Raw genomic sequence first — 25,729 nt, 5'->3', positions numbered from 1 at the left:
TCGGAAGAGGCCCCTGAGCATGCTTACTGATCTGGCCTGAGAACAATAGAGCTAGCGATCAAGGCTGGAGAAAAGGGCTAGGCCTATCTCAAATTCCTCTGCAAGCTCTGCTTGCCAGCCATACAGTCTGTAGCAGAAGGACCCAAACCGTGGGCTATTGTTGCCTGGCTCCTGCCCCCCTTAACAAGAGCCAGGTGAGAGAAGAGCTTCTTTCTAATGCTGACTAAGTATGCTCTGCTCTGAGACAGATGACACAAAGGTGTGTTCTCTGGGGTAATAAACTACCTACATGTCAGCACACATCATGTTTCAAAAGCATGTGCACAAACAGTCTTACTGAAGACAAAGAAGCTGATATTGTATTGCTTGTGCAGACCACAGGGATAGATAAACCAACGATGGTGAAGGCACTTGCTTATAAGGGTGAGTTTGATTGTCAAGAGTGAGCCTGATTACTTTTAAATATCTATCGGGATGCCTGAAGCGCAATGGGGCTACATGTTGGCACACTGCCCACAAGACTGTTGGTGCAGACTGAGTCTGATTACTTGATTAAGTTATTGGAACACCCCTCAGGTGTGACAACTGTCTGAAGCCCATAGACAAACTTGGCAATTCATTGGCTGATGGTGCTGATGCCGCCCCTCTGAGGCAATAAATTGCTGAATCTATATCAGAATCAGAATCAGAATGAGCTTTATTGCCAGGTATGTTTACACATACGAGGAATTTATTTTAGTTACAGAAGCTCCGCAGTGCAACAGAATGACAGTGACAAGACAGGACGCAGATAATAAAAGAAAGATTTGCTTTATTAAAGTCCCAGAGAATGATTAAAACGGGTGTTGTTGCTCTGTCTCTGTGATCTGATCAGCGAGTTTCTGTAAAGCCATGCTCACGTGCACTTGCGGAGGAATTTAAACACTCACGAGAATGAACGAGTGGAACTCCCGCGGCAAATAGAACGGCTTAGAGTTAATGAAGAGTGCTTCTAGATCGGGACAGCACATCTTCTTTAACGCTGTTACATCTGTATACCACCTTTCGTTGATGTAAAAACATAATATATAGCAAAATAATATATGAAGCTCATGTTATGTTCAAATGCAGGGTATAAGTCATAATTTTAAATTGTTGAAAGCCAAAAGGCCATAGAGTTTGAAATATTTGTAATAAGACCATGGTCATAACACAACACACAAATGTTCCATAGGTCCATATGTTCCATATGTTGTTTTTTCCCCCAGTATATTCCAGTATAAATTCCAGTCCTCGCTGCCGACACTTCACCAAACAGATTTACATTTATGCATTTCACTGACACCAAAGCATTCAAGGTACACATTTTGTTAGTTTTTGCTTTCCCTGGGAAACACATAACCTTGTTGTTGCTAGAGCCACGCTCTATTGTTTCAGCTACAGATTATTTATTGATCATTATTTATACAGATTATTTACTGGAATAATTATTGTCATGTAGAAACATTATTATTTCATATTGTTATTATTTATTATTGCATTATGATAATATTATTGCATATTGTTATTATTAATCATATTTTGATGCGTATGTAGATTAAATGTACAGTAAAAGTCTTTTTTATTTATTTATTGTAGACATCTGTTAATAGGCTGATGGAGAGAATTAAATTACAAAAAAAATTATTTCATGAACATTTCATATATCTAAACCCGCACCCACTCCCCTTAGTCCCTGATGTTTTTAAAGAATAGCATGCCACTGAAAAGGCTTGAAATGGTTCTGTGTGAATTTTATCAGCCTGAGCTATCTATGCTCAAATATACTGTTGATTTTTAGAGTTAAAATGTCCCCTTCTAAATGTGTTTTCCTTATGTCAGTGTTGCACCTGAGCCTGCTGCATGCTGGAGCCCCCCAACACTGCGCATTTTGAATGTCTCCTTAATCAAACACATCTGATTCAGGTCATCAGCTCATTATAGCAACATTAAAAGCAAACATTATAAGCAACATTCAAAATAATCACCACAGAAATGCTATAACTGTTTTGAACATGAGTGTATTGAAACTTGTTGATAGTTTATTAACCCCACCAGATATCTTGCTCTGGAAATGTAATTTTATGTAAATAATAAACATACTAATTACGTAAATAATACACCTACTTAATAGCCTTTTTATTATTATTATTTTATCAAAACAATATCCACTTCTAATAAAGTGACAGTCAGAATTTTACCATAATACAGTACAGTACAGTAACCTCCATTTTTATTTGATTAATTACAATGGTAAGACTTTTACATTTTTAATGAACTTTATAAATGTTTGTCTTATTTCTTTTGTTCTCACTCCATAAATAATTGGGTTAAAACAACTTGGAAAAAGTAAATACATTGTGCTCACAAATACACGACCACTAGGAGAAAAATTATTTCTTATTCTGTATGACAAAAATGCAATTAAGGCAAAGGTCAAAGTAACTGACATAACAATGAAGTGAGTAATGCAGGTGTTTAAGGCCTTCATGTTAGTTTTGCCAGACTTGAACACAGAGGTGAAAATCACAATGTAAGAAATATTGATAAGAATAAAATCTGCAGTTGGGATAAAGAAAACAGTCAAAAGTCCTACAATATTATTAATTGTTATATCTCCACATGCTAACTGAACCAATACCATGTGTTCACAAAAACAATGATCAATGATATTTGTTACACAAAATGACAGTTTTCCAGCCAGAGAGACAGTGGCGACTACCAGGAGTACATTTCTGATTACTGGCACAACAACAAACTTTACAAAGTTAGGGATTTCCATGTATTTGTGATAATAAAGAGGTTTGCAAATAGCAAAGTAACGATCCAGTGCCATCCACAAAAGCAAAGTAGATTGAAATGTTCCAACAAAATGAAGGCTAAACATTTGTATCAAGCAACCAGTTAGAGATATCCCAGTCCAATTAAACAAAAAGTTTAGAAGCATATTAGGTACAAAAAATATAGGCAACATTAGGTCTACAACAGCCATAAGACCAATTAGTACATACATAGGAGAATGCAGAGACTTTTGAGAGGTGATTAAATATATGATCATAGAATTTGCTGTGATAGCTAATAAAAACATCAGAGAGAAAGGGACAAATAATAAAGGTCTCCATTCTCCTAGGCTGTAGAAACCAATTAGTTTGAAGTCTGTGAATGAAATATTTTCTGCAGGAAGATCCTTCATGCTGAATAAAACCCTCTGCACATGCAGTATTCTGTTCAAATTATGTTGATGAAACTAAAAGAAAAAAAAAGCTGTTCAGGTTCCCTATAAACAACACAACCACCATGCATCATATATTTTTTCCATTCTGAGAACGAAAATATCTGTTGCTCAGTACAATTACTGCTAATTAAATAGTTTCAGAAATAATTCATCAGAAGAATTATGATGCACTTAATTACAATAATACTAATGCTTATTAGATTTGGCTGACTGTATACTTGTATTTCAATTTACCTCGAATCTGAGCCTTTGTTTTTACTGTGACATGAATCTACTCATAATAACTTTCTAGAGAAAAAGGGTCCAAAGTAGATACTTAAGATCATTTGACAGGCAGAAAATGGAGGAATAGACAATTTATATGTATAACTACCCCGTTCTGGTAATAACAGAAATCACATCTTTCTCCTTAAAATCATTTTTCAGTCACTGCCTTGTCTTCTTCACATCTCAGGATGAAATGAAATGTAGACACATATCATAGTCTCTAAATACACCATGTTTTGTCCCCAAGAGTCTGTGTGCTACTCCCATAGAGCTCACCCTCACAAACTTGTAGAGCATGCACACTCTATTTTACAAGGGATAAAAAAGTGTTTTGCTCATTTAATTGTTTATTGATTAGACTTTAAGATGTGTACCTTTAAAAAATCATAGATTATACAGAATAACAAGGATGGGAAAGCAGTGCAAGCAATACCACAGTTTATTTTATAAATACTTTTGTGTGTTGTACTGCATCTTGATCTAATGTTGTTTCGAATGCTATATGCATTCTTGTTTGTAATGTACTTTTACATTTCCTTAATGAAAACAGACGTCAGACTCTAAACTGCTGCTTACACATCTTACACACCTGTTATTAAAGATGTGTATTTAGATCTTGCATTTGCCAGCTTTGACCAGCAGATGTCCTCATCATACTTGTTTTTTCAATGCATTTCTAAATTCACGGGAGAGTCTTTCTGTGCCTCCTGGAACAGCTAGCCAAATATATACCAAATATATTAGCCAATATATATTGTCAAATAATATTTGATAAGGAAATTAAGCATATACTTGGAAACAGTTTATTATTATTATTATTTTTTTGTACTGCTTGCATTCCTTGCAAGTCAAATTTTGAAAACTTAACACTCAGGGGTGTGAATAGATTGTACAAAAATGTCACACAAATTTGCCAACAAAAGTCATGCAAATGTCATATCGATTTTATACAACAGTTCAATAAACAAGAAGTTAATTTTGTGTTACATTTTAGACACAATTTGGTCTATCTGTTTTTGATCAAAAAGTTTTAACAGCTTTATTTTTGTAATTTCTTTTTTATATTTATTTTTCTGCATTAATGTTTTTTTTTTTTTTCTACAACTGGATCTGGAGTACCTAATTTTTGTTGTTTCCTAATGAGAATTTACACTCTATTTTACACATTGCACATTTTAACACAGAAGCCTGAAAGATATTGTTGACTGTTGTCATATCATAAGATTATTGATCTTAAATGTGACTTTATTTTTTCCCAATAATTTATTTTTCTTTATTATTTCAAAAGAGTGTATGCCTATTTTTTATTTATTTTTGTTGTTGTGAATGTCGGGTACAGGATGTGGAAATTTCATATAAATGTTCATGTTATATATTTTGGTTGCATTTGTGAGTAAATAAATATGTTACTGGCTGTGTAAAATAGATACAGCGGGTAAAATAAGTATTGAACACGTCACCATTATTCTCAGTAAATATATTTCTAAAGGTGCTGTTGACAAGAAATTTTCACCAGATGTCGGTAACAACCCAAGTAATCCATACATACAATTAAAACAAAACAAATAAGTTCAGAAATTAAGTTACGTGTAATAAAATGGAATGACAGGGGAAAGTATTGAACTACTGAAATTTATTTAATGCTTTATACAAAAGCCTTTGTTGGTAATGACAGCTTCAAGACGCCTCCTGTCTGGAGAAACTAGTGGCATTCATTGCTCAGGTGCTATGAACTCTGATCTTTAGTTCTTATTTTCTATTGGATTCAAGTCAGGTGATTGGCCGGGCCATTCAAGCAGCTTTATTTTCTTTTTCTGAAACCAACTGAGAGTTTCCTTGGCTGTGTTTGGGATCACTGTCTTGCTGAAATGTCCACCCTTGTTTCATCTTCATCATCCTGGTACTGTAGGTGTCGGGACTAAACCAGCTAATATTAATTTCCATTAATTTTTCAGCTGGTGTCTTGACTTTCCATGCCCTTTTCACCTCCCTTTCATCATGTGTTCAATACTTTTTCCCTGTATCATTCCATTTTATTACACATAACTTAATTTCTGAACTTATTTGTTTTGTTTTCTTTGTATGTATGGATTACTTGGGTTGTTACCGACATCTGGTGAACATTTCAAGTCAACAGCATCTTTAGAAATATATTTACTGAGAAAAATGGTGACGTGTTCAATACTTATTGGATGGATGATGGAAAGTAGAGAAGGGGGGAAGAAAATAACTTAGTAAGAGCTAACGTGAATTCGATGTTCTGAATAAAGAACGGGGTTTTGGAATGCCGTGTCTTTAACATAAGTTGGCGATGATACCACTATCACTGCATTAAAAATACAGTTCATTCCCAAAGCTAATGTTGTCGTGGAGCAGCATACATTCAGGAAAGGAAATCAAGCCCCACTCAAAAAACATAGAGCAATATGTTGCTGCTTTGCATGCACTCGCTGCTAAATGTGACTTTGGTAATACTGAAGCGGATGATATGATTAGCGATCAATTACTGGAACATTTACAAAGTGATGATGTTAGAGAGTCGTTACTCAAGCCTGACTTCACATTACAGAAAGCAATTGAGAACTGTAGCAATTGTAAAGAACTTTGTTCACGAGGTAAAAATCAACCCAACACTAAAACCACTGTGCCAAAAACTGAGACGTTTGCCTTTTGCAGTTAGAGCTTCTTTATCAGCTGAATTAGCTTGCCTGCTGATGACTGATGTCATTGAACAGGTCGATGCTTCTGCCTGGGTGTCCCCCATCATTGTTACAGGCAAGAAGAATAGTGGGATACGGATGTGTGCTGACCTACGGAAAGTAAACAAGGCTGTTATTACAGATTGTTGCCCGTTACCACACATTGCTTACCAGCCTTAGGGGTGCCACAGTATTTTCTACTATCAATTTAGCTAATGCATGTTAGTTTCCCCTGCATGAGGATAGTAGAGATATCACAGACAGGGTTCCCTACGGCTTGGCTTCGGTGCCTTCTGCTTTCCAAAAGATGATGGCTGCCATCCTGAAGGGATCTCACTGTATATGGACAAACAGCTGAGGGACATGACCTGAACCTCAGCACTGTTTTTAAGAAACTGAATGCAATTTCAAACAGACCTCACTGTGGTTCCTTGGTCATGTAATCAACGGTAATGGAATCTTACCTGACCAAGAGCATCTGGATGCTGTCTGGAAAGCCACGCCCCCATCTGATGCAGCATATTTACAGTTATTCTTAGGACTAGTGTCTTGGTACTCAAAATTCCTCCCTCGATTTGCAAAAGTTGTTGTCTCCATGTGTGAGTGTGCTAAAGAAAAAGGACAGTTCTTATGGACTTCTGCTGCACAAAGCAGATTTGAAGACATTAAACAGATGCTTGTGTCCAGTCGTGCCCTTGCCATTTATGACCCCACACTTCATTTAGTGATTTCCACAGATGCAAGTGAGTATGAACTGGGTGCAGTGTTTGCCCAAATACAAACTGATGAAACTGGCCAAAATACGACCAGACCACCGATTTGGTCCTCTTAGATGGCTGAAAAATATCCCGAGCGCTGTCACTGCCTTCCGCCATTTCGTCAAACAAAAAAAAAAAAAAAAACAACAACAAAATAAAACAGTAGCTTTCACTTCCCACACTCTCATTGCAGCTGAACAAAATTTTCCCTACTGGAGAAGAAGGCTTTGGCATGTGTGTGGACTAACTGAAAAGTGGCAAACTTACCTGTGGGGCCATCAGGCACTCACCACCCTTAACCACAAAAGGCATGGGACGAGCAGATTGCTCGTTGGTCCGCATGTCTGCTTTGATTTGATTGCAAGATTGTCTATTGGCCTGGTTCCCAGAATCACACCGCTGACTGCTTGTCTCGTCTTCCCTTACCTGCACCTGCTCACTCTTCAGCCAATATAGAGCCTGAAATTGTGGCTGTCATTTCTTCAATGTTGCTCTACTTCAGTGACTGATTTAGGGACTGGAAGCAAATCACACAGGGCTGGCCATCCTCCATCAAAGCGGTAATTAAGGACTTGATTCCATACTTCAGAGTGAGAGATGAACTCTCAGTAAAAGACGCTTTCATTTTCAGAGGTACATGTTTGTTAGCCCCTGTTGCCCTATGACACACATACCTTGATTTCCTTGGCACATGAGGCTCCCCAAGGGGTAGTGCGCACAAAACAAGTATAAAACTAATTTCTGCATGCATCCCCTGCCAGTCAAATGATAAATCTGCTGTGGCACAGCCAGCACCCTTGCAGCCAGATAAGTTTCCTGGGCCACTTAAAGTGGCCAGTTCTATATAAAAAGCACAGGTCTCCCCATTTACGAGCGCATTATACATGTTAAAAAATAAAATAAACATTTTTACATGACTGTTCGTGCTGAAGCAGATCCTCTCATGGGTTGGCCTGAGGGCTACTTCTATCTGGAGAATGCCTACTTCAATATTTGGATAGCCCTCATTTCAAGTGTTTCTGGGATTGCCTCATGAGCACAGCGCACCACTTCACAGTACCTGCAAATGAGTGCTTAACTTAATGGAATGTGTGAACACAGCTCTCTCCCCTCTAAAATTAGTGGAGGATGGGTACTTAATGATCTGGATGATTTATTGATAATGATTCAGTCAGAGTGTGTTAAACTATCATAGGCTTTTACCACTCAACCACCCAGCTAATTCCCTTCTTAACTCTCTGAGTTGAAAGAACTAGCGGCGAAAAAAGGCAACGGTGTTGTCGCCTTGCATCGGCAGTGTTTGGACCAAAAAGCTGCGCTAGAACACTCAGACTACAGCCGACTGCAAACTAAACACGTGCGTTCTGCACCTGCGTGAGAGGAATTAGCTGTCTATATCAGCAGCTATCAATAGTATTCGTCATTTAAAAGGAGAAACCGAAACAAGGATACACAAGATATATTCAATTCAATATTCAAACTGATGACACTGAATTTTGATGCACTGCCATAATAACTACAAGGTCATTTGCCCTTGCCCTCTTTTTCATTTTTTTTACATTTATTTTATTTTTGCAGCTGAGTTGATAACTGTAAAACGCCGCGCTTGTCACTGTCACTATTTACCCAGCCGTAAATAGAGGACGGGTGGGACAAATAGCAACCAACCATCAGACTTGTACAACAACTGCCTACAACAATGGAGAAGTCAATATTACTGGTTACTGCTTTTTTATATTTAGTAAAATTCTTAAAAATTAGATACTAATAATACCTTGCCGCCGTGGATATTCCAAATCATAGCAACTACAGCGTATCAGCTGGAAAACACTGTGCCACCAAAGCGTTCTCAAGGGCCACCAGCTGGTCGTTTTAAGAAGAGCGCCTGACATTTTTTCAGCTGCCTGAAAACTCTTTGGTGGACACACGTTATTGAATATTTATTGTTAGGCATATGGCCTATTAGTCTTTTTTGCATTTATGCAATATACTGGTGCCAAACCTGAGAAAGTAGACCAGAATATTCAACTGCGTTCCTGGACATGGAATTTGCGTAGCTGTAATTCATAGGCGGGGATTCCGCTAATTGTGAATGAGCGTGCATGATGAATGATATTTACGAATGATTGGAATTCATTAACATACACATGTTAATGATGGAGAAGTCAATATTACTGGTTACTGCTTTTTTATATTTAGTAAAATTCTTAAAAATTAGATACTAATAATACCTTGCCGCCGTGGATATTCCAAATCATAGCAACTACAGCGTATCAGCTGGAAAACACTGTGCCACCAAAGCGTTCTCAAGGGCCACCAGCTGGTCGTTTTAAGAAGAGCGCCTGACATTTTTTCAGCTGCCTGAAAACTCTTTGGTGGACACACGTTATTGAATATTTATTGTTAGGCATATGGCCTATTAGTCTTTTTTGCATTTATGCAATATACTGGTGCCAAACCTGAGAAAGTAGACCAGAATATTCAACTGCGTTCCTGGACATGGAATTTGCGTAGCTGTAATTCATAGGCGGGGATTCCGCTAATTGTGAATGAGCGTGCATGATGAATGATATTTACGAATGATTGGAATTCATTAACATACACATGTTTAACTATCAAATGGGATGTTTATGAAGCGTTTGTGAATCTGGAGGAGAGTTTTCAGGAAGGTCTGTTTTACGCGCAAATTACTCAGAATTTACTCATATATTTACGCAAGTTTCATGAATGAGGCCCATCGTTTATTAAGTGTGGTATTAGCAGTGTTTCCCATACATTGATTTATTTGTGGCGGCCCGCCACAATATCAAAACTGACCACCAAAAACAGATTTTCCAAAAGGCTTTGACTTCGTTGAAAAAAACATGAGTACTGCACGTTTCAAAATCGAAACCTGGTGTGGGTGTTTTTATATCACTGTATTTTTGAAGGAAACCGACTGTCTTCAGAAAATTTTGGATGTCATTTAAATTTCATTTTGCATGTAATGTCTGATAAAGCAGCATTTGTGAGCAGAACTCTGCTTTGTGTACAGCCATACCGGGGAAACCTCTATTTCTCCCGCTCTAAGCACCTCCTGCTGGCAGAGAATGAATTTGCATATATATGCCGCCACAAATAGAGTGTAAGTCTGTGGGAAACACTGATTAGGGACCCCAGTGAGAAATGCATTGCAGTAGTCTAAGTGAGAAAAAACAAAAGTATTAATAATAAGCCTTTCAGTCACAGGAAAAGATAGCATAGGGTGAAGTCTAGCAATATTTCTGTTTAGTTCTTCCTCGCATGCTTATGGCAACATCCTGGATGGTTGGCTAGGTTGTCGTAGGGCTCACAAACACAGACATACACACATTCACATATACAGGCAATGTGGTAACTCTGATTCACCTATCTTTGAATTGTTGTGAAAAAGAGCATGTAAAGCAGGGATCTCCAACCCGCTCCTGGAGAGCTACTGTCCTGCAGACTTCATTTTCAAGCCCGCTCCAACACACCTGCCTGTAATGATTGAGTAAACCTGAACACCTTGATAAGCTGGTTCAGGTGGGATTGATTCGGGTTGGACCTAAAATCCGTAGGGCCGTTTCTCAATATGCGTTCTTGTCTGTACTTGCGTTCTTGTGGACTTGTGAAACGTCATCAGTCGTTGCCCAAGTACTGTTCCAATTCAAAGTTCACATCTAACCAAGTACAGTTCAAATCCCCGGATGTGTTCTTGCTCCGCCCCTTTTATCGAGAATGCATCAAGAGGTGACTTGTGCGAACTTGAAGCAGCAGGTATCCCACAATGCATTTCGCACCAACAAGCGAGCGTTAATTGCAGAGGATAAAACCCGCATAATTTTCAAAATATTACTTTTATTGTGTCATGAAATGTAGTTTTATTCGTTTTTCAGGTGAGAATGTAGTTGTTTAAAACTCAAATTTGCGGTTTAATTATAAAGATAGCGCCTATTTGAAAATCTGTTTCGCCGATTTCGGCGCTCATGTATGCCATTTGCCGCTGGCTCTAATCTCTCTGCAGTGGGTAAACATGAGATATTATTCGTTTTGGGTATATCTAACAGGCAATATTTGGTCTCATGAATATATTATTTGTTCCTTGTCATATCGTTTTGGCTGAGGACAAAGTTTCATAACCTTATATTTGTCTTTACCATCGTGCAGCGCTGACGTTTGCCTGAATTATTTGCTTTTGTCTTTATTTCCTACAATATAAGCCTCTTATATTTCATACTTATGTGTTTAATGGCTATTATTGTTCATTAAAACCGACATTTAACAAAAAGAGGCAGCATGTTTTATGTCATACATTTATACATACAGTGAAGATGATCAGAGTATATATATATATATATATATATATATATATATATGTGTGTGTGTGTGTGTGTGTGTGTGTGTATGTATATGCACATATTGCCTGAACCACATATTTATGTATTTGTGTGTGTGTGTGTTTTATATCTCGTTTTGTTAGAAGTACATACAGTGAAAATAATCAAAGTATGTCCGCATTGCCTTAACTAGCTACATTTTTGTGGCTATTAATAGCTAGTGTAGCCACAAATATTTCACGACGCTACAATATGTTTAAATGACAAAGAAAAGAGCAGTGGTTTTTGATATCATATTTCATCTTATTGTAAAGATATAGTGAGGAGTAGCCAAGGCGAGCTGAGTGATGTTATCAAGTACGCTGCTGTTCCATTTGGAGGATTACCGGACTTGCGTCCTCCCATCCTCAGGAGTTCGCACTCCCGAATCGAACTTGCCAAGTCCGAACTACCAAGTCTGAACTTTGCGTACTTAGTATTGAGAAATGGCCTAGCTCTCCAGGAGCAGGGTTGGAAACCCTTGACCTATAGGGAACCCACACCAGCATGGGCAAAATATACAAACTCTGCTGCAGAGAAATGTAAGATATAAGCAGGTTCAGAGAAAGAGAAAGCACTTCACAAAAAGACAAACAAAACATTGGCAAGCAAGCCTTACCTTTTTAAGACTACACTTTATTTATTGAAACTCAATTTTTATCAAGCTGTGGAAGCAGATTAATTTCATCAAATTTACTTTAACTTGACATTGTACAACAAAACATGCATTTACATGGTATTTAAAATGGTTATTACGGTAAATGTTTTTTTAGACAAAACTGAAAAAAAAAAAACATCTGACATCTGTATGGATAGACATTGGAAAGGGTCAGTGTCAGTTAAACTGCTGAAATCAAAATAAAAATCAGTGATATGCTTAACTTTAAATATCCACTTAACATTGTACATTTTAAATAAAACATTTCCCAAAGTAAAAAAGAGAAGATGCTGCATGCCTGCTCTACAATTTAAGATTTAAAATCCAACAAACACAATTCCATTTACAAATAACATAGGTACATGATTCACACATACTAATAACAAACATTTCTCTTCATGTACAATGAATTAGAATTGAAGATAAAGAGGCAACAAAGTAAAATTTAAGAGAGTTAATATGAATCAACCTTATTAGAAGATAAATATTTTACAATTTGAACTCTGATTTCCTTTGTTCGTATTCCATAGATTACTGGGTTAAAGCAGTTTGGAAGAAGAAGATATGACAAGGTACATAACACACGGAAATCTCTAGGTATGGTAGGAACCCTGTAGCCAACAAATGCAACCACAACACTGAGAAATGCCACCACTAACACAATTAAATGAGTGCTACATGTATAGATGGCTTTTTGGCGTGACTCACCAGAAGGAGAGCGGAATATAATCACAAAAATTACAAAGTAAGAGCAGACTATAAATACACAGTCACTTGATGTTAAGCTGAAACCGATTATTCCAGCCATGTAGTTCTTACTCAAATCACCACAGGCTAAATTAACAACTGATGTATGCTCACAAACACAATGATAAATTACATTTGATTTACAAAAATAGAGCGGCCCAAGCAGGCCAACCATTGCAACAACGAAAAGCAAGTTACGGAAACAAAGGGAGAAACAGAATATTAATGATGTTTTAAAGTTTACATAGTTATGGTACTGCAATGGGAAAATAATGGCAAAAAATCTGTCGACTGCCATCCCAACCAAAACAGTCGACTGAAAACAACCTGCCATATGCAGACAAAACATTTGAATAAGACATTCATCTTTGTAAATCATATTTTTCCCAAACAGAAAACTGATTAACATTCTCGGAACAAGAAATATTGGCTGTATAAACCCAAGAGCTGCAGTAAAGCCGATCAGAATGTACATGGGTGCATGCAACTTGCTTTCTTTTAGAATCACCAGCATTATAACGGAGTTTGCAAACAATGTGAAAGCAAAGATGACGAAAAAAGGAATGAAAAGATATCGTCGATACTCTTGCAGATCCGTGAATCCAATCAAATATAATTCCTGATGAGAGAAGTTGAATGTTCTGTCATCCATTCCTTTGATCAGAGTTCGCTATGAAGACATAAAATGTTTAAAGTTAATGCAGAGAAAACATTTACAAAAGCAGTAAACAACATAAGCTGAAGATAAGAAACAAAGTATTGTGCTTACATTTAAGCATTAATAGTGTGCTTTAATGTGGCTTGTATTTCATGCTCAGACCTACATCAACCCTAGCTAAATCTAAACCTATGTCTCTTTTTAATTTTCATGTCTGAAAAATGAAGCCTAAATGCTATAACAGCATGTGAAACAGATTTTCAAATCTTATGCTTATATCAGGCTCCGTTTCGACTGCTTCCCCCTCTTCGGATTTAGGACATGCTACGTCTCTTAAATATCCCTCGCTCCCCTCCCCTGGTACAGTGCTAGGACAATGACTTGTCATCATTATTCCTATGTTATGTTTTTGTTGTTGCTTTCCTAAATCGGTATGGCTTGGGGCAGCATTCATTTTTGGAAATATAAAATGGGTCTTGCGATCTTAACAGGCCTTATTATTTCAATAAGTTAAACCAATAAGTTAAAATGAACTGAATAATGAATAAACTTTCAAAATAAAGTTTGCCGTTTTCTGTAATGTCAATCAAATTAACTAATTTATTGGCTAAATAAATGTACTAAATATACTCTGTGTATTTTTGAATGAATTGCACAGCTACGCCAGCCACTTTATTTCATTCCAGTTGTAATAAAAATATTTTATTTAGAACTACGATTTACAATTAGAATATCAAATGTGATCTAATATATTACACCATTTCTTAGATTGTGAATCAAATGCGATGAGCTAACCACAAAATAATGGAAAGGCAACATGTCTTTCTATTGTGTTCTCTTCATTGACCAAAACAAAAATCATTAAAAAATGAATTGAAATGAATGATCTGAAACAAATTAAACATTAACATTGATATGAAATAAAAATTACTTAAAATAATTTTTATTTCAGCTAGTCACAAAGGCAACATATAAACTAATAAAACAACTATAAAAAATGACATAAAACACAACAAAATGTCTTAAACTTCAACTTAAATTAAATTAAAAACAAAAATATTAGAAAAAAACAAACAAACAAACAAACAATTCAATTCAAAATATTAACAAAAACTCTAATACGATATCAGTGATACTACAATAACACTGCTGACTAGTTAAGACTTGAGGAATCTTTAGGAATCTTCTAGGAGTTTATTTAATAAGCAAAATGGATAGAATATTGCTAGTTTCTTAAATGGCCATTGTTTAATTATTCCAATGAGAATTTGATGAGAACTGAAATAATTCTGTAATTACATGGGGTGGGTTCACACTTTCAAAACCCATAATATGTGATTTTACAACAAAATTGGCAAACATATTAAAAATACATATCAATGAATTAATACAAGAGTGTTTAAAATTTGTTGTATTGTAGTTGTTTATCACACTGGCATTATAAATTTACATATATATTTGGTTACACTTGATAGTCCATTTTCAACATTCTACCAAGTAACTTTTGCAAGTATATGTCAACTAACTCTCACTAGAGTAATAGTAGACTGTTAGGTTATGGTTAGTAAAAAAAAGTTAACATGTACTTTCAAAGTTACTTAAAGTCAGTAGAATGTCTATTAGGGGGTCATCAAAAGAAAATGTTTGCAGACAGTCTACTAATACTCCAATGACTACTAGTTTATATGTAGTTGGAATGTTACTTAAATGTCTGAGGTGGACTGTCAAAATAAAGTTTTACTACTTATTTATAGTATATTCGATTATTATATTATATATTAATTGCGTGTGTAATAGCCTATATTTATATATTTAAATATTATCTTATGTATTAGTCAATGCTTTTGATATAGTTTAAAATGCCTATTATTTATATAAACATGTTTTAATTTTTTTAAACACTAATTGCTGTATACAAAATAATGTTGTTCAAATCACAAAATTTGATTATTGCTTTTTTTTCTTCAGCACCTGGGACTGGAGCAAGAACAGTACATTCTCATCAGTAGATTAAAGTGCTAATGAGCAAAACAACAAGAGTACTTACTGTACTGTGTAGCATGTGTTGTTTTGTTCATTCCTATTAATTATTAAACATAAACTTCTCATTAATCAGGAAGACATGAACACACATGGGACCATCTACGTAATGGTTCCATGCCTCTAGTGTTAAATGTATTTACTGGAATCAGTCAGACCAATTAATTTATTTTGATTATCACTTAGTGTCTCAGCAACTCTTGTCATAAGTGACTAATTATGATCAGATGTATCCAGTAGTGATTTAATTAGCTTCAGGCTGATTAAAAGTGGTCTTCTTTTCAGGTACTTTCTTAACTTCAGGGATCCCAGATGCTCCCTGGGCTTTATTGTTTTCACTGCTTGAACAGTCCCCTAGGAAACTTAGATTAAATATCTTGAAAACACAACTGTGATGACAGAACTGTGTCACAGCTGTGGAAATTATTTTTGTGACTCCGGTTCGTGGATCACCTAAATTTAGGGCTTAATCAGCAACTTTATTGCTCGTAAGTTATACTGTAAAAATCACACATATATCAAAATATTGTTTTATTATGATTATCTTCTGATAAAAAAAAAATTAATATAAATGTATATACTGTGGATATTTTTGAATCCCTCTCCTATCTCTAAACCAAATCCAATCAGTCAGTCAGTCAGTCAGTCAGTCAGTCAGTCAATCAATCAATCAATCCTTACTATTTTGTCATAAGACTAGTGTGATCACTATCACAACTTATTATTATTATTATTATTTTTCCAAAAATGACCAAAAGCAGTACCAAAAAAGTTCAAACAATATGATGCATTTGAAGTGCTACTTGGCAGTATAAAAGCACAAAACTATTAAAGAATACAATTTGAGTTGTTTTTCATTGAAAAATCTGTGAAGATGGATTGTCATTCACAAACATACTTGTACATCACCTGAAACATAACATGTTGCAACGCTATCTCACGACCAATTTGTACGTATTTTACGAGGTGGCTAATTCGTATGAATTCATACAACCTCACTTGTACGATTTTGTACGATTTGTTTAGACCCCAGTGACGGGTAGGTTTAGGGGCCGGGTTAGGTGTTGATCATTTGTACAAATTCATACGAATTGTGCAACTCCTAAAATACATACGATTTAGCAAAAATGTTATGAATTTGTACAAGTGAGGTCGTACAAATTCAAACGAATTAGCCACCTTGTAAAATATTTACGAATTGCTGTAAGACCGGGCTGCAACATATGTCAGTGAGCATTTGATATCACTGATGTAAAACCTTTGTCAACACTTCTTGAGGTGGCAAATTTTGAATTTTTTAACTGACAATTTTTTTTGACAGTTTGCTACCGAGGAGGATCATTGAATAAAGATTGGAATTTGGTTATTTTGCTAACACAACACAATTATATATGGATTCCTTTTGAAGCAACTTCAAAGCTGTGTCATGGTGCTGACGCTATGGGAACACCTACATGATTTTTTTTTTCAAATAACCTTTGAACACTTTCTCCGATTAGAACGTTTGTACTAAGTAACCGTAATCAGTCCGTAACTACAATTCTAATCTGTTTGGTGCCTTTCTTTGCCAATTGGATATCATCTTTCGGAACCAGGAACTGTCCTTGTTTCCATTGGGATGTGTGGTTGAGGGGCATTTGCATGAGCCTCGTTACCAGCATCAGGAGCTGTTGTAGTGACCACTGGATCTATCATATCCTGTGCATTAGATGACCGCAGATGATCCACATGCACTTTCACACTTCGATCTCCGACTTTCACTTGGTATGTGAGAATATCACACCTGGAAGCCAAGCACGATGTGGATGCCTGAAGCGGCGCACAATGACGTTCTGTCCAACCACGAAAGATCTGAGTTTCTTAAATGGTGTGTCATGAGCCTTCTTTTGCTGCCCTTGATGTTTGAGAACAACAGCTGAGGTATTTGGCTTTAGCAGTGTAAGACGGATAGGAGGCTGCCTTTTCAGGAACAATTCAGCAGGTGTTCGTTTTGTTACTGTGTGAGGAGTATTTCGATAGGTCAACAGAAAACGAGCTAGGTGTAATTGGGGTTAGACTGACTCCGAACTTAGCCATTCCCATACCTTCTTGAATGTTTGGACCACCCGCTCGGCTTGTCCGTTTGTAGCGGGGTGATATGGAGGTGACAGAATGTGGCGTACCCCGTTATTCTTTAGAAACTCCTCAAACTCTCCCTGGAGGTGAATGGTGGACCGTTATCCGACACCAACTCCTTTGGAAGTCCGTAGGCAGACCAAAGATGACATAAGATGTTTATTGTCTTCTCAGCATTGGTCAGTTGAGTGGGGAAAATTTCGACCCATTTTGGATGAATATCCACAATCACGAAGAAGTGTTGCTTGTCAATTTCAGCGTAGTCAATGTGAATACGTTCCCAAGGTGTGGTTGTCCACGACCATGGATGAAGAGGCACACAGGAAGGTTGTTTTTGCTGTAATTCACATGGAGCACATTTACTCACAAAGTTCTGGATGTCGTTATCGAGACCTGGCCACCATAGATATCCTCTGGCTAGCGTTTTCATTCTCACGACTCCTGGGTGACCCTTGTGAAGCTCGGACAGAAGTCTTTCTCTGTACTTTGGAGGAATGATCACTCTTGAGCTCCACAGGATGCAGCCTTGGTTTGTTGAGAGCTGGTCCTTCCTTACAAGGAATGGTTTCAGATTTTCATCTGTGACATAACTCGGCCATCCTGACAACTTCAGATCCAACACTTTCGATAGTACTGGATTTTTCCTTGTTTCCGTGGCAATATCTTTTGCACTGATCGGCCATTCATCCAGGAATGAGACTTGAAACACCATCTCTTCTGTCCCCCACAGTAGATGTTTGCTTACATGGTAATCTAGACAGAGCGTCCACATTGGCATGATCAGCCCATAAAAAAAGCCCATCGTTGCATACGAAGGGCAGCCAGTGTAGGAATGGCAGATTTTGGACCAAGGATAGTGAGAAGGGGCTTGTGGTCAGTTAGCAGATGGAACTTTCGCCCATACAAATATTTGTGAAAATGTTTCACTCCAAAGACATGCTCAGGTCCTCTTTCTCAATTTGCGCATAGTTTTTCTCACTTGTTGTCAAAGTTCTTGATGCAAATGCAATGGCGTGTTTCTCTCCTGAAGGTAACACATGTGAGATAACTGCGCCGACGCCATATGGTGAAGCTTCACAAGTGAGTCTTAGTGGCTTTTTGCGATCATAGTGCGCTAACCACTTGCTTTGCAATAACTGCTGTTTACAGACATTGAAAGCTTGGTCACACTGTGCTGACCACTGCCATTTTTCGTTTGCTTGCAACAGTCTTTGAAGTGGGTGTAACAATGTCGAAAGATGTGGTACAAACTACCCATAGTAGTTCAAAAGTCCTTGAAAAGAATGCAGTTCTGTGACATTTACAGGTGCTGGAGCTTTCACAATTGCGTCAACTTTACTTTCCGTTGGATGCACTCCTTTTTCGTCAATTCTGAACCCCAAGTATTCCACTGAGCTACAGAGAAATTCACATTTTGATTTTTTCACTCTCACTCCATACTGTTGAAACCGTGACAACACTTTGTCCAGTACCATCAGGTGTTCTTCTACTGTTGTCACAGAGACCAGAATATCGTCCATGAAACACACCACATGTGGAAGTCCCTGTAGTATTTGATCCATTGTGTGTTGGAAAATCGCAGGTGCTGTAGAAATTCCATAGGCCAGATGATGGTGTTTAAAGAGGCCTTTGTCTGTATTTATGGTAAGGTACTGCTGAGATTTCTCGTCCAACTCCAACTGCTGATATGCGAAAGACAGGTCAATTTTGCTGAAGACTTTTCCTCCAGCCAATGTGGCAAGAAGATCCTCCATGTTTGGTAATGTGTATTCTACTGGAAGAATGCATTTGTTTACTGTGACCTTATAATCGCCACACGATTTTGTCTTTTTTCGGCACAACCACAATCGGCGCTGCCCAATCTCTCCTTCCAATCTGCGAGATTATTAAATTTTTCTCTAAGCGATCCAATTCTTCCTCTACTGCTTCCTTGAGAGCATAGGGAACAAGTCTTGGCTTTGAAAAATGGGTTTAGATCCTTCTTGCACTCTTACTTTCATTTTGAATTCTGTGATTTAGCCGTATCTTTCTCCAAAAAGTTCTTTATGCTTTTCCAGTACATCCGAGAGAGTGGAAGGATTAACAGGCACTGTGTGTCTCAAGCCGAAAATATCCTTCCAGTTTAACCCTTAGAGGGGTCATATGATGTGGCTAAAAAGAACATTATTTTGTTTATTTGGTGTAATGAAATGTGTTTATGCGTTTTAAGGTTCAAAAAACACATTATTTTCTACATACTGTACATGATTGTTTCTCCTCTATGCCCCGCCTTTCTGAAACGCGTCGATTTTTACAAAGCTCATCGGTCTGAAAAGCGAGGTGTGCTCTGATTGGGCAGCTATCCAGTGCATTGTGATTCGCCGAATATCTCAAGCGTGTGATGGAAATGTTACGCCCCTTACCATATTGTGATGCCTTGTCCCGGCCGGAGCGACGAGACAAAAACATTAAAACCCATTATAAACGAGGCATTTGATGCATCCAGTGGGGACATAATTACGGATTATAATGACTTATACGAGGACTTCCGGTTGGCATGTGTGGGTAGTAGCTGTGTCTCGCCCGCGCTCCCACAGTTTTAATTATAAAGTTTCTTTTTTGGCCAATAAACTACTTACTAAACCAGTATATTAGTCTGTCTACTACTTTGAAACGTTCTGGGTGATAATGGCTTTGAAATCTAAACACAACACTAGGAAAGACGAAGTTAAGAAAGACGAAGCACAGGCTAGCGGGAGCTTAGCAGATATTGCCACTTTGACGACTCTACTGGAAGAACACAGAGCGGCATTGTCTTCCGAATTTAAATCGGCGTTTTCCACCTTGGAAGCGAAGCTGGACACACTACACACAACTGTGAACGATCATGAACAGCGACTTCTCTCACTTGAAGCAAATGCAGACGCGAGCGGCGTGAGTTTTGGAACACTGGAGTCGAAATACGCAACTTTAGCTGACGAGCACGCTAAACGCAAAGCCAAAGTTATGGATCTAGAAGGTAGGAGCCGGAGAAACAATATACGAATCGTCGGTCTACCTGAGAGGATTGAAGGCCCTCATCCGTCCACTTTCTTTTCGGAGCTCTTAGTGTAAGTTTTCGGCGCGAGCCTCTTTGCCTCTCCTCCCGAGTTGGATCGTGCTCATCGCGCCCTCACAGCGAAACCGAAGCCGGGGGAGAGACCTAGATCTGTGATTATTCGCTTTCATATCCAAACCAAGGAGTTTGTTATTCGCGAAGCCCGCAAGCTAAGAGGAAAGCTTCAATATCGCGGTACCCAGATTTTCATCAATGAGGACTATAGTCCCGAAGTTCTGGAAATGTGTGCCGAATATCGAGCTGTGATGAAGGAACTATACACGCTGGGTCTGAGACCATCTCTTCACTACCCATCCAAGCTTTTCATCACGACATCGGATGGTAAGAAGAAGCGGTTGTCCTCAGTTCATGAGGCCAGTGAGTTTCTTAAAGCCCATCAACGTGAGATGACAGAAGCTACGTGAGCAGTACTTATTTTGACTACTCGAGTATTCACTAACCCGATGCTGTGTTTTGGATCTAACTTATTAATCTGACATACAGTAATCTGGACACTTCAGTTCATAGTTAATTATGCTGTATGAGGTTAAGGTGAACTATTATCATTTAATCTATGCAAGTGTTTTTAGGCGTTTATTTCTGTTCAGATGCCTCGTTTGTTTACTCCTGTACTTCTTTAAGCCAAAGGGAGAAGTGTTATGTAGACTGGTAACTTTTATATGTAATGATGCTTTTGTTGCTGATCGTTTGTTTTTGATCAGTGTTTGCTTTTCATTAAGGGCTAAATTGCATAGTTTTGTGGAGCCAGGGTCCTTTATGTAATCTGACAGTAAATTAGAATATTTTGTGAAATTACATTGAGATGTTGATGTGTAGCAGGTTCTCTGCTTGGTTTTGTAATAATAGGTTAGGGGAGAAATCATACTGTAGAGTTGGAGTGGCAGGGAAGACAAGAAGCTCAGTCTTTGCCAGGTTGAGCTGTAGGTGATATTAGTTCATCCATGCCGAGATGTCCGTCTGCCTGCCAGTTTGCTATGGTTTTCAACCTTGCTCTTTTGTGTTTTATCTTATTCTTTTTGAAGTATTTCTTTTTTGTCTTATCTTTCGGTAGTTTGCTCCGACATAAAACTGTCTTATGGCAGATTGACAATGGTTAAGACTAAAGAGAGTTCCAGCACTCGTTTTATATCATGGAACATCAAAGGGGTGAATAATAATGTCAAAATTAGCCGCGTTCTGTTTCATCTTCAACACCTTAGGGGCATTTTTCTCCAAGAGACCCATCTTAAGACAAGTGATATCCAACGGCTTAAAAGAGCATGGGTGGGTCATCTGTATCACTCAAAGTTTAGTGCACGAGCAAGAGGTGCCGCTATTCTTATTCACAGAAGTATCCCTTTTGAGTTGGCAGATGTTTTATCTGATCCTAATGGGCGCTATGTCATAATTACTGGCAAACTTAGAGATGTGTCTGTCATTATGGCAAGTATTTATGCCCCTAATTGGGATGATGATAAGTTTATATCTAATTTCTTTTCATCTATTCCTGATATTGAGAAAAGACATATTATTGTAAGGGGTGACTTTAACTTTGTTCAAGACACTGTTTTAGATAGATCCTCAAGCAAACCATGTGCATTAACTAATTCAGCCAAAACTTTGAATACCTTTGCGGAACGATTGGGGCTATCCGATCCTTGGAGATCAAAATTTCCCACTAATAAGGCCTACTCATTTTTCTCCCATGTTCATCATTCATATTCGCGAATAGATTTTTTCTTAGTAGACAACAGACTACTTTCAAACCTATCGAGCTGTGAATATCACAGCATCGTTATTTCGGATCACGCTCCCATTTCTGTTGACATTAATCTTTCCCAGTTCACATCTTTTTCTAAACAGTGGCGCTTCCCCTCTATGTTTTTGGCTAGAGATGAATTTAAACAATTTTTGATTGAACAAATTGCCCTGTTTTTTGAAGTTAACGATATGCCAAGTATTAGCAGAGGGACCCTTTGGGAAACGTTCAAGGCATACTTAAGAGGCATGATAATTTCTTATACTTCTGGTACAAATAAAGCTAATAAGCTTAAACTAGATGCAATTTCGAAGGATTTACAAAACTTAGATCGCCAGTATGCAGCTGATCCAAATCAAGATCTGTGTAAAGAGCATCTCCGTCTGCAAACAGAATTTGATCTTCTGACCACGGATAATGCTGAAGCGCTGCTGCTTAAATCTAGGCAACATTATTTTGAACTGGGTGATAAGGCAGGCAAACTATTAGCGCATCAAGCTAGAGCATCCGCAACATCAAGGCTGATTACAGGAATAAGGTCACCACAAGGAGATACTTTCCATGATGCATATAAAATGAATAGCATTTTCTTAGAGTTTTATTCAGATCTTTACACTTCTGAGCTTCCCTCATGTATTAACTCTGAGGAGTGGCCCTTGGATAAGATCACCTTTCCCAAGATTGATAGTACTATAGCCAGGACCCTTAGTGATCCAATATCAATCTCTGAGGTGGTGGAAGCGATCAAACTTCTACAAAGTGGCAAGTCACCAGGTCCTGACGGATTCACCACTGAGTTCTATAAAGTGTTTTCTACATCATTAGTACCTGCACTACAGAATATGTTTAATGAGGCTTTTTTTTGTCCCCCTACTTAAAAATTGTGAAACTGACATGGAACGCTGGGCTAACCTCCCTTTTTTTATTTGATTATTGGACTAAAATATTTAAAACTTTGAAAGATGCCTTCGACATGGATATCGATACAAATCCACTTTTGGCCATTTTTGGGTTGGCAGTAGACGTTAACCTTTCAGTAACGGTCCAAAAGGCTTTAGCCTTTACTACTGTACTAGCAAGACGTCTCATCCTTTTAAAGTGGAAGCACATCTCACCCCCTTCCTTTGATACATGGCTAAAAGAAGTGTTTGCTTGCATTAAATTGGAAAAAATTAGACTGTCACTCACTGGTTCGTTAAAGACCTTTGACAAGGTGTGGCACCCCTTTTTAGATTATCTGCTGGCTAACTGTCTTGATACTTAAGCTGAGCATTAATATATAAACATACAATTTTTATTTATGTTTTTTAAACAAAGCATTATATATATATTTTTTTATTATTAAAATTTATTTATTTATTTTTTAACCCCCGGGTTTTTTTTTTTTCCCCTCTCTTTCTTTTCTCTCCCCCGATGGGAAGTTATAAGTTGTTGAGGGAGGGAAGTATTTAGTGGAGTAGTATTAGTAATAACATGGAAGAATAATTGTATAAAATTAATGTTGTAATTTGTTGAGTTGATATTCCATGCAGAAAATCTAATAATAATGAAATTTTAAATAAATAGCCATGCCCTTCTCTAAAGACTTTGCAAAGTATTGCCTGTCATTTTCACTTCCTTACTGAGCGGTCTTTTGTTTTTTCTTCTCCATTGCCTGTTTCACTGCCTTCCTTTTATGACCATTGTGTCTGCCTTGTTGACTAAGTTTCTACTTTGTGACATGGATTTGTTTGCTGGATTTAAACTTCCTGCATTTGGATTCTACCTTCACCTCCATGTAGAATTCCTCACAGATAAAGTGTGAATGAGCCGTTTTAGGTAGGCGTGGTTGACTCTTAACTTTTATAAAGAATATCTCTTTGGATTTCAGACTTTAGTCTTTGCAACTTTACAGATCTTCTTTATGCACCAAGAGCTTGTAACATGCCAAAGAGAAAGGAAATATTGAAATCACATCATATGACCCCTTTAAATGCATGAATGTTTCGCCAATCATTATTACATATTATTGTTACCTTTTGAAACTTAAAAGGGTTCAATTTGAGCAGATGATTTTACCATCCCTGTTATTGTTAGAGCGCACTTCCCCAGTACATTCAGCATCTGGCTCTTATTCACGATCTCAACCATATTCTCAAAACAATCGGTTTCAAAGACTTGCAGTAAAGCCATTCAAACCAGTTAAATTTTTGCTGATGATATTAATTTGTTTTATGCCTGCAGTAATTAAGAGTGAAACGTCACGTCATCATTGTGTATCATACAGTGCCACCTTGAGGTAAAAAGATGCATTGCACATATTCAGTCATCAGATATGTAAATATAGTTGCGCAGGAAAAAATACTTACACATTTACATACCTCGGGTCTCTAGCGACTCTATACACTTTTTACAAAAAAATTATCAGAAAACAGGCATTCTTTTATATTTTACTATTTTTGTCTTATATTGTTATATCCCTGTGTCTCTCCTTCCATTCATAGCGAAAACCCTCGAATGAGTTGTTTTCAACCAGGTATCATTGTTTCATTCACAGAACAACAAACTGGACGCTAACCAGTCAGGTTTCAGGAGTGGCCATTCAAATGAGACTGCGCTACTGTCAGTCACGGAAGTCGTGCGGATTGCCAAAACTGATTCCAAATCATCAGTTCTTATTCCGCTGGATCTATCTGCTGCTTTTGACACTGTCAATCATCAGATCCTCCTGTCCGCCCTCTCATCACTGGGCATCACAGGGATTCCACTTTGCTGGTAGGTCTTTTAGGGTGGCCCGGGAAGGGGAGGTATCCAAAGCACATTAACTGGTCTCTGGGGTTCCTCAGGGATCAGTTCTTGGACCCCTCCTCTTCTCCATATACACAACATCACTGGGTCCCATCATACATGCACATGGCTTCTCCTACCATTGCTATGCTGATGACACACAGCTCTATCTCTCATTTCAACCAGATGATCCAACAGTAGCTGCACGGATCTCAGGCTGCATGGTGGACATCTCGGCATGGATGAAAGAAAATCACCTACAGCTCAACCTGGCAAAGACTGAGTTCTTGTCTTCCCTGCCACTCCATCTCTACAGCAACATTTCACCTTCCAGCTAGGTTCTTCTACAATTACCCCATCAACTTCGGTCAGAAATCTTGGTGTAATCTTTGATGACCAGCTGACAACATCAGAAAGATCAGGCCCTTCCTAACGGAGCATGCTGCACAACTTCTTGTCCAGGCCCTTGTCATTTCTAGGCTGGACTACTGCAATGCTCTTCTGGCTGGACTTCCATCAAGCACAATCAAACCTCTACAAATGATTCAGAATGCAGC

At 37.8% G+C, this 25,729-nt stretch overlaps 2 protein-coding genes and 1 pseudogene across 2 annotated transcripts in view; all 3 read right to left on the bottom strand.

Annotated features, from left to right (window-relative positions):
* The window catches only part of LOC107667469 (olfactory receptor 52K2-like), a 3,432-nt gene extending 221 nt beyond the window's left edge, over positions 1-3,211 (bottom strand). Inside the window, exon 1 of the mRNA XM_016459138.1 lies at positions 2,279-3,211. Within this exon, the coding sequence (XP_016314624.1) occupies positions 2,279-3,211 (933 nt within the window). The remainder of the gene's footprint in view (positions 1-2,278) is intronic.
* Positions 3,212-12,465: 9,254 nt separating this feature from the next.
* Positions 12,466-13,410, bottom strand: or55d1 (odorant receptor, family 55, subfamily D, member 1). The gene has a single exon (XM_016459148.1). It carries the CDS (start codon positions 13,408-13,410, stop codon positions 12,466-12,468), a length of 945 nt encoding a protein of 314 aa, XP_016314634.1.
* Positions 13,411-17,834: 4,424 nt separating this feature from the next.
* Positions 17,835-19,571, bottom strand: LOC107667468 (uncharacterized protein K02A2.6-like; annotated as a pseudogene).
* Positions 19,572-25,729: the final 6,158 nt, after the last annotated feature.

Source organism: Sinocyclocheilus anshuiensis, unplaced genomic scaffold, assembly GCF_001515605.1.
Source record: "Sinocyclocheilus anshuiensis isolate Anshui unplaced genomic scaffold, SAMN03320099.WGS_v1.1 scaffold1843, whole genome shotgun sequence".
Taxonomy (NCBI): Eukaryota; Metazoa; Chordata; class Actinopteri; order Cypriniformes; family Cyprinidae; genus Sinocyclocheilus; species Sinocyclocheilus anshuiensis.
Note: the sequence above shows the minus strand (reverse complement) of the source record. Positions and strands in the feature narration are given on the sequence as shown.

Coding starts and splice junctions, on each gene's coding strand:
- or55d1 (XM_016459148.1), bottom strand. CDS start 13,410: ATGGATGACAGAACATTCAACTTCTCTCATCAGGAATTATATTTGATT.